General features: G+C 40.5%; 1 protein-coding gene across 1 annotated transcript; it reads left to right on the forward strand.

The window, feature by feature from the left end:
• Positions 1 to 299: 299 nt before the first annotated feature.
• Positions 300 to 6,118, forward strand: LOC311350178 (indoleamine 2,3-dioxygenase 2-like; the record flags this gene model as incomplete). The annotated part of the gene is made up of 9 exons (XM_084470188.1): positions 300 to 386; positions 1,791 to 1,886; positions 3,156 to 3,272; positions 3,455 to 3,573; positions 3,812 to 3,911; positions 4,285 to 4,402; positions 4,496 to 4,547; positions 4,793 to 4,941; positions 5,751 to 6,118. 9 exons carry the CDS (start codon positions 300 to 302, stop codon positions 6,116 to 6,118), a joined length of 1,206 nt encoding a protein of 401 aa, XP_084326314.1.
• Between the last annotated feature and the right edge of the window lie 4,288 nt (positions 6,119 to 10,406).

Here is a 10,406-nt window from a genome sequence, read left to right on the forward strand (position 1 = left end):
AAACGAGAGAAAAATTACCTTCTCCAATACCTTCCCCTAGATACAAATACATTTGAATTAGCTTTAGGCCTACCCTTGCAAAATGTTTAAACTACATTAGTAACAAGGCAAGACAGCAATCAGGAGAAGCCCACACTATTGACAGAAGAGTAGATTGAACGTTGTGTTGACCCAACTTCTTTTCTTAGAAGGTGTGTTGTGATGTGTTAAAAGGAGAAGTTCTGAGACTACAGTTGATCGCTCACTAGTCAAGCAAGTCACTTCCCCTCCTATAGAGCATATTGAGAGCATTTGACAGGATGGAGACGAGAAGTGAGAAGATACTGCAAAGAGACATGTACTCTTTTGATATATCACAACTTGGGTTTGTTCTTACAGAGCCATTGGTGAGTAGCATACTATGACATTTATATGAAATCACCAGTGTTTGGAAGGCGTGTGTGTTCACACCAAAAGACACATTTTTCGCCTGGTCGCGCTGTCGCTGCGCGACAAATCATAATCTGTCGCTGCAGTTATGTCGCGCAGCGAATTTTGTCGCACAACATCTTTTGCCCGCCAACGGTGCTTTATGCCAATTCATTCTCATCAACCATGGCCGAGATAACCACCATTGCATGTCTTTACCTGTTGTGGAAGAGGGCGAGACGTCGGAATGCCCGTCGTTTATGGGTTAATAATATAATCCAGAGGCGCACACAGCTTTGTGCCGTGATAGTATATATATATATATATATATATATATATCGTATATATTATATTATATAGATATATAATATCGTATAATACTAGGCCTATATATAAAATCATATAATATTATATATAGAGCTCCGGGAGTCGCAAACGGCAACAATCACTTTCTCCTCCAAGCTGCGGTTCACTGCGGAGTGCAGGGAACGGTTGGCCCAGCCGGTTGAACGCTGATTGACTGTTTTACGTTACTTCACCCACGTTACCCACAGGGAGTGAACGCTGATTGGCTGTCTCACTCGAATGCCGCGGAGAAATTCAAATAGTTCAACTTCTGCGAAATTTTGTCACGCATTCGCGCTGCAAATCCACGTGAACACGCTCGCCCGTGACTGGGAAAACTGTCGCCCCGTCAATCAAATCTTGCCGCGGGTTTTTGCTGCTACAAATATCGCCCAATACGCGTTTCTACGTTCACTTTGCATTGTGCGGTGTGTGTGTGTGTGTGTGTGTGTGTGTGTGTGTGTGTGTGTGTGTGTGTGTGTGTGTGTGTGAATTAGATACATTTGGTTACCAAATGTATCTGTTAGTTTCATATGATAGCATAAGCTAAACGTTAGCTCAATTGAGCACACCAAAGCCTCTGAGAGAAAGTAATGTTAGCCAAAAAAGTTCACTAGCTAACGTTACTATAGCATTACATTATTAAACTTACCAGAAGAATTGTCCTCCAGTTCGGACCTTTGCGTCTTTGTCCAGTGATGATGGTTTAGATTATGCTGTTGTCAAGGCGTAGATTCTAGAGCATATGAGCTTGTACCTGAGGAAGAATTGCCGTTGTTTTACTCAGGTGATAATGTGGAAATACCTGTCTATGTATCATACCGTTTGCAATGGTATGCAAAATGTAATTACATAATTGTAGTTTCCTCGATTAGGGGAGCCACAGGTGGCGAGTCAAGCTTGTAGGGACACTGCCCCCCACCCCCCCAGCAACCACCAGTGTTTTACAGGTTTATGAATTATATTGTTAAAAAAAACTATTTTCTGAAATGTATTACATGTATTACATACATACTACACATACTATTTAATTTTAGATGGACCTTCCGGAATACTACCACATATGGATGGAAATAGCCCATGACATTTGCCACCTCATTAACACACATCAACTACGCAATGTGGTTCAAAAGGTAAGAATTATGTATAAGAAGCATTCTGTATGCTGCACACCTATTACCACAGGGTATTTTTTATTTTATTTTATTTAACCTTGGAAAACACATTGAGGGAAAAAACCCTCCTTTACAATGGTGCTAAAGGTACAGTGAAGATTGAATTCTGGAGCACTTTGTGAACAGCATAACTCAGAATAAACGTATTGTATTAGAGTTTATTGTAATAAAGGGTAAAAAAAATATTTTTAGTACTCAGCACGACAAGCAACAAAGCAAGCAACAAAGATAAACACTTCTATTTCCCATATTGGCAATTATTATATCAAACATGTAGCACAGAGTATTCATGCACAAGGATTACAAATAAGCTAGGTTTGTACAAACAGGATAAAATTGTTCCCTGAAAAGTAATTATAGTCAAAACATCAAATACTTTGTTTGCTGCAATACTTCTTCTAATAAGAAGAAACATCATCATATACTGTAAAACAGAAAAAACGAAAATCCCAAACTGGATAGTAAAACCTTCAACATTTATGATACAAATATGTAATGAATAGGCAATCTAAACATTGTCATCAAGGAAAAGGGTGTAGAATGCTGGTGTATTATAGTGTCTCTCTGTGTTCTTGTGCACACACCTGTGTTCACACTTCTTAGTGTAAGGACAGGCCAGTGCCTCTCCAACTGATGGTGCTATTTCCAACAAACCTCCATTTCTAGGGTTAGGGTTAGGCTAAGGACGAACCATTCCCATTCCCTGTTGCTAGGCCATCTGGGTCATAGCCTAGGTCATAAACGTTATCAAGGGAGACACTGTATCTATTATTTTGTGATTTACGCTTTCTTCAGTATAATACTCACCCTGAACCTTTGGTTAGTTGAGAAGAGCTATCGACAGCCAAAGAGCACCAAAGAGAGTCTAGAGACTGCTCCTCACCCACCTAAACTATACTATTCAGTATGTATGGCCCTCTTTAGACCACAGAACACTTCTTCTGTCTCTGGAGTCCAAGCCAAATTGGAGCTGGGTGTCAACCCTGATGCGTGAGCGGTTGTGCTCAGGGGTTCTGCAGTAAGAGTTGGACCCTAAAATTACTTAAACTGCTTAACTGTAATGGGTTTGGGAAGGGCTCTGATGGCCTAAAGATCCCTGTCTGTGTGCACCATTGTAATTTGGCTACATTGGCCTTGTGGCCATGTTTATGTAGATGTAGTAAATCTAGCGTGGCCTTCGGCAGTTTTAAAGATTTAGCCCTAATCTTTGAACCTTCAACGTTTCAGATGCCTTTGCTGAGCATAAGTTTTCTCAGTAGCTATCGAGAGCTACGGCTAGCCCACCTGGCGCTGGGGTTCATCACCATGGGCTATGTTTGGCAGGAAGAGCATAACCCTGCCCAGGTAAAGAATTGTCCCGGTGCTGTCTAACAAGCTAACAAGCTAACATCAAACTGATTAAGGCATAAACTATATATAAATGCTTTATAATTTCAATCAATTTAAATGGATTTTTAGATGAGTACATTAAAAGGGCTCTTGTTGCAATCAAGTTCTTCACCTTCATACTTGCTTTCACCTGACAGAGGCTTCCCAAAGCCCTCGCCGTCCCCTTCTCGCTGGTGTCCCGTAAGCTGGAGCTCCCAGCCATCCTGACGTACGCCGACTGTGTCCTAGCAAACTGGAGACTGAAGGACCCAGCGGGGTGAGCCCCAAAATTATTCAAAGACGATGATGTGGATAGTCATCTTCATCCTCATCCAAATCAAAAGCATATATTCTGAAAATCACTGGCTAACATACAGTGTTCTTTTTTTGCAGGGCTTTGGAACTGAAGTGAGAAACCTGAACCACTTGTATTGACATCTTATACCCTTTTTAATATCTCTTATTATCTTTTGCAATCATTGTGTATGAGTGTATGAGTGTATGTGTGCATCTAGGAACATGGATTTAATTCTCAATTTCCCTGGCAATGAGAGCTGTCGGGGATTTTTATTGGTGTCGTGGATTGTTGAGAAGGCTGCGGCATCTGGCCTAAAGGTTTGATATATAGAACACTATTTTGTCATTTACCAGTAGTAAGCACACACTATACCACAGCAGTATTTCTTATTTGATTATCTTCGTACGGATCAGATATACAAATGTGTTTCTTTAATTAAAAGGCTTCTCATAAGGCTATCCCATTTCCAGCTTTGTAAAGTAGGAATAAATAGGTACATGTAACTTGATGTTTTTTATCGAACACAGTAATCTGTTATTATTATACATAGAACTGAATTCAGTTTTGCATCAAATGCGAGGCATAAAAACATTTGAATTGAATATGGAAATCAAAAATCTGTTTGTTAAACATCACTCAGGCCTCATGACATGTGGAACTAATGATGTGTTGTCTTTTTGCACGGTGGAGGGTATCCTGGCAATGAGACATGCCATGGAGGTGCACAATGAGTCCGGGCTGCTGAAGGGTCTCAACGAAATAGCGGCGTCACTGAAACTGATGAAGAAAGACTTTAACCTCATGCACGGTACGTGACCAATGAGTCCCCGAAATGTCCTTCTGCACACTGGGCGGCAGGATGAAATGGATGTTAATTTACCTGATGTTAATCTTTTCACAGAACATGTCAATCAAAGCGTATTCTTTGGAACATTGCGGATATTTTTCTCAGGGTGAGTTTAAAGAGGATACTCAGCATGAAACATTCATTTCAATACATGTCTACAACATAACCTAGTTATAATATGTAGGCCTAATATCGTAATATAATATTCCTCCCATTCTTTTTCTTACATGATTACGCTATGTAAGAATTCCATTATTGAATAACAATCAAATAACATCCTATACAGCATAAATATAGATTAATAATAAATGTAGCTAATCCTAACTGAATCTCTACCTTGGTGGTGCTCAGGTGGAGAGACAACCCTCTGCTCCCAAACGGGCTGGTCTACGAAGGCGTCAACGACGAGCCCGTATATTTGTCGGGCTGTAGCGCGGCCCAGAGCTCAGCCATACAGTGCTTCGACGCCATCCTGGGCATCCAGCATGAGGAGAATTCCGGTAAGTCCCCTTAAAGAAGTCCAGTAGTCCCCATAGACTGTAATAAATATGGACGCAGTGTCCCTAACCTTACCCACTGGTTAAAACACGGCAGATCAAGGGCATTAAATGCCCCCCTTGGAGTAGTTGATGGCAAAGACTCATTCATATTCAGTTCTTTATAACTAAAAAAACAAAAACTGTTAAACGGGTCCTCCAAAAATGTATAGTATGGAGATGAACTAGAAACTAAGGTCTTAATCGAACAAAGTACAATTAAATCACATTTTCCTATTGACTTAGAATGGTCGCTGTTCTTTTTGCATCCCTAGGCCATTAGATGAACTACATGTCAGTCACTTTTACCAGGGCTTCATAAACAGGTGGTCATGGCTGCTGCTTGGGTAACCACTTTTGGCCTGGATCCCTCCACCTCAGACCTTCCTCTGGTATTTCATTCGCCAGACATGGCTTCCAGAACTGCACTCATTTGCATGTCACTCAATGTTGACTTCTTTGGAAAATGGCCCATTTTGCCGACCTCTTGTTGCTTTGTCGACATTGTGTGACATGGATATGAATGTAAAAGCATTTATATACTGAATTTTTAATAAAATTGTACATCTACCACCTTTGAATACCGTAGAATTGAGCCAGATCATGGATATAAAAAAAAGCAACCATAAAAAACAAATTTGCCCCATCCACAGTCAGGGGAACAGCTCCTAAAAGGTCTATCACTATCCACCTCTTTTGGGCATCTGCATTCATTGGTTGTTTGTCCCATGCTAACCAAACCCCTCTCTCCCTCTCTACACCAATCCATCCAGCGGCCTTCCTGAGGCGCATGCGCCTTTACATGCCCCCGGGCCACAAACAGCTGATCGAGACCCTGTGTGCGCCCCCTCGGCTCAGGGACCTGGTGGTCCCCAGCCCTGTGCTCCACCAGGCGTACAACGCCTGTGTGTCGGCCCTGGAGGCCCTGAGGGCATTCCACCTGTGTGCCGTGGCCAAGTTCATCATCATCCCAGGTGGCCAGGCACGGGCTACTGCCGCCCGGTGCCCGCTCAGGGGTGGGGGCTCGGGTCTGGGTCTGAACTCCACCGGCACGGGAGGGTCCAACCCCATGCTCTTTCTCAAGAGTGTCAGGGACGCTACCCATAATGCACTTATCCCGTGTCCCTCACTGCTTGATTGAATACATTATGGGGGAATGCATGATGGTGGTCATGGGGGAGAGGATCTTGCCATTAAGTAAGTGTGACTGGAATTAATGGACACGGGGTGATGATGGTGACAGCCCGGAGTGGTTTGTTCCGCTTGTACCGCAGTTTACAACAATTATATTCTTTAGTCTACAACATTATTATTTAAATTTTTATATTTATCAGCTGACATTTAACGGGACATTGAGCATATTGTAGATTGTGTTGCTTTTTTAATGTTGGATTTGGAGCTCATTATTTGGATAATCTGTTAGGATTTTCAGTCTATGTCGTATTAAACAGCCAAATCGTTGCATGTGTAATAGTGGGATATTCTATCAGGGGGAAGGGGCTTAATTTATACTGATTTATTTTGTGAGGGTGGGGGATTGACTCTTCTTCTCTGTGCAATTTGCTGCTTTTATGTTGGGCTTTTAACAAAATGTCCTTTTTAGTTGTTTGATAACCACTTTGTTTAAGGGCAGGGGCACTTTCCAATAACCTTCTTTTTGTAGTAGAGCACATTGTATTTTGAAATCAATAAAGATTGTCAAATGTGTACTGTGTCAACAGCAGCAGTTAAATCATACTAATTGTGCTGGTGAAAATGGTTCTCTCCATCTGTATATCGCAGTGCTTTTTCGCTGATCTGCTAAATTGAATGGTGCTGCATTGGTTTAAATTGTCGCTTAAACGCGTCATTCACATTCTCACTTATTTTTATTTATTAGTCAAACACTTCCACATTCTCTTTATCGATGGGGGTCTTTTCATGATTGGATGTAAACACAGTGCATGACCCAGAGAGAAGCTATTGATTATTTAAAAAAAATTGTAACCAAAAGTTACAAAAGATTGAGCCAAATATGTAATATACTGGGTTAAGCCAGACTAATCAGATTTGACCATGCAAAATCTTATATATTTATATATATATAAATTAAAATATTTTAATTATAAATATCATATTTCAGTTTTTGATGTGTTTTGCCTACAATGATATCCCTTCTTACATGTTGCACATCAGTGTCACAATTGCACATTGGTGTCACCATACCTGCATTCCTCATGCACTTGACCGACTGAGCTAAAGGACCCGTGATCTGTTGTACATGCTGTATACCCCTTAGCTGCCCCTATGTGCCTGATGTGAACATTATACATTCTTAGCCTGTTTACATGAATGTTACATATTGAAAACGGTACAATATGACAATAAGATGAGGCTACTCATCTCATATGAGTAGCCTCATTAGTTTGCCGGTAAGATATCTGTTTGCTCTATTCCATAGCTCAATAACCATAGCTCTATGGAGCTGTCAGTATTTTGCATTCAACATTAGTTCTACTGTGAAGTCTAAAATGAAGCGTACCAATTTACTTTTGTGGTCAGAGTTATACTACATTCTCATTGCTGTTTTAAGTGTTAATTTGAGATTGATTACAGTTGTGGTTAGGTTGAATCAGGTCCTGAGAGCATGTCTTCAATGGCTCAACTGCCATCTCGACTGCCACCATCATTTGCGGAAAAGAAACGCATATAATTTGTTTTTAGGGAAATTAATGTGGAGAAAAAATAACATTTAATAAAGTAATAGTGTTAACTTCTGGCAATTTATTCGATACCATGGGTAACAACTTTACTCTTAAATGGTGGTGGCGGTGTTGAGGTTGAGCAAAGACTCACTACAGAGGTAGGATACTTCTACCTCCGCCCAAATCCCCACCAACAAAATAACATGATTGTTTACCAACAGAATAGGGTTCTACAGCCTCATATGGATGAAAGAATGTCCGGGAGACACACCACAGCTCACTGTCAAGTAGCAGTTGGCCCTAGAGGAAAAGTGTTCCCGTCTAAGTATCAACAGAATCCAGGGGAAGAGGACTGCTCTTTATCGGCAATGGAATAGACCCTTGGACCGAAGTTCCTGATTCGTTGATGAATAGAGGGGAAAGGGCAGAAGGGACAAACAGCTTTTTATGTTCCAAACTGTAGCCCTATTGCTGGAGGCTGGGATCTGTAAGCATGTCATTGTTTGACATAAAAAAAAAAGTGTAAAGGTTTTAATTCAAGACTGTCCAGACTGGCCATGTAGAAATACCCTGGGAACAATCCCCTTCTGAAAGCTTTATACACTTACATGCATAGGTTTTTCCTACAGAATATCATAGAAAACAAGAAAACAAGGTGTAACTATGCCGCTTGTCGTTTTTGGTTTCAGGCCCTGGCTCTCTCCTATTGCATAAGTAGGACTGCTACATCCAAAAATAAGACAATCAAAGAACTCTCCCAACATGCTCAATTTGACCTTGGTTGGATTGTCATAGCGTCTCTGACGATACATCACAAGTCATGTCACACTTCACAAGGCAGGACGATCTGTCTTTTATTATGAATTTGAATGAATGAATGAATACTATTTTTGTAGTCAGCTTTGAGAGAAGAAAATGTCTATGATTTCCTACTATGAATACCGTATCTATGAGTGCAGTGTGGTTATCTGAAAGAAAAGCAGCCTTGTGTTTCACAAGTGTTGTTGTTTTTTTTATTCTGAAGTAACAACAGTATAAAAATGCATAATGTTGCACAAAAATAAGAAATTGCACTCGCTGAAAGTACAACATTTTGCCGTGAAATCCGGGAACCAAACTAAAATCAGAAGGTAGATTTGTGTTGAAACACAACGTGTGTGTTCTAATGCTTGACGGATTTAAGGTATATTCTATTGGATCAAGCACATAAACTGTTGTGTAAATAAAAAATAGCGTGCATTTTTTCATATTATCAGCTACATATAGTCATTTTGTTTGATGGAACGGTCAATCATCTTGGCTGTGACATAGCCCTTCTATTCTTGCAGTTGGAGAACAGCAGTCGCTAGAAGAGTGGTCTGGATCACTGCAGAACCACATTACACATGGCAAAAGCCAAATGATACTTCTGCATCCAATAGCCGCCATACAACAAGAGTCTCTTTGCCGGTGCCTGCATTAATGCTTCTGTGTCAGTGATTCTGAGCTTAGTCTGCCGAAGGTCACCGAGAGCCTTGACGTCTGGTGATATTAATAATGTGAAGATGATCCATTGTACAAACGGACAGACATGTGGATGTCCTTAACTGGTCTATTGCTAATGAATCAAAAGCAACATTTTTGAAGTGGCGCCCGTATACACCCGCCCATGACTAGATGTGCCTACGGTGGCTATTCACTGCAGAAGTATCATTTGGCAGATAGTTCCTGCCACTTCATAGACAATACCAATGGTTTAATCACCCAGACCGGTAGGCCTATGGCCCCTCAAGGAATTGAAGGGACCTATTCCAGGGGAAAATGTGCAAATTTTCGATCACAATCTGTACTCCGAGGGCCACAACGGATGGGTACAAGCAATTGCCAAGCCTTCAAGGACAAAAAGGCATGTCAAAATATCATTTTCATTTTCTCTTTTGTGAATGTCAATAAAACACTGTTTTTTTGTCATAGAAAATACTAGTAAGTAAGAAAATCAGCAGCACGAGATTGAAAAATTTTCAACATCTTATATTAGTATGTTAGAAATTCATTTCAGCGCATATAACATTCTTTATGTTGAATAACTGACTTGTTTTCTCTTTTTTCATTAAAAGGTCATCAATATAGAAGACCAAAAATAGCAGTTCTGTGGGAACAGTGTAGTATATGTTAAAAAATAACAAACAAAGAGTTGAAGAATTTCTAGAAAACAATTTACATCACAGCTTTCAGTCTAGAGATGGTTGACAGTGAGGACTTGATCCCATCGAGTCGTGGTGGTTCTTGTTACACAACTGCGGGGCATTTACTTTGAAATCAGGGCACTTCCTTGATGCCCCTGAGAACTCCATCTTTCTGAACAATTGACAAAATAATTTAGACTTTCAGCGCAATTTTCTCATCTATTTGAACTTTTCTATTATGAGTGTCGACTTGAATGCAAATATGGACTATAATATTGGATGAATATCAATACCAAAAAATGCCCAATACTAAACAAAAAAATTATGCAGCAGAATGGTTGGGATGGTAAATATGAATCATATAGCACTACATGGACAGGACATTTAAGACACAAGTGATCCGATGCACAATTAACCAAAAAAGAGACAGATATATACCCAACAAAATATGAAACAAAGAGGTAAAGCAGACAAATGTCAACCATAAGGACGTGGAAAAGCGCTGACACACAACCCACTGCCACGTGCTCCGCTCTATCAGGTCCTCGTATCCACTTGTATCCCCTCGACGGAATGTGAG

The sequence above is a fragment of the Micromesistius poutassou genome (assembly GCF_964030765.1).
Source record: "Micromesistius poutassou genome assembly, chromosome: 7".
Classification (NCBI taxonomy): domain Eukaryota; kingdom Metazoa; phylum Chordata; class Actinopteri; order Gadiformes; family Gadidae; genus Micromesistius; species Micromesistius poutassou.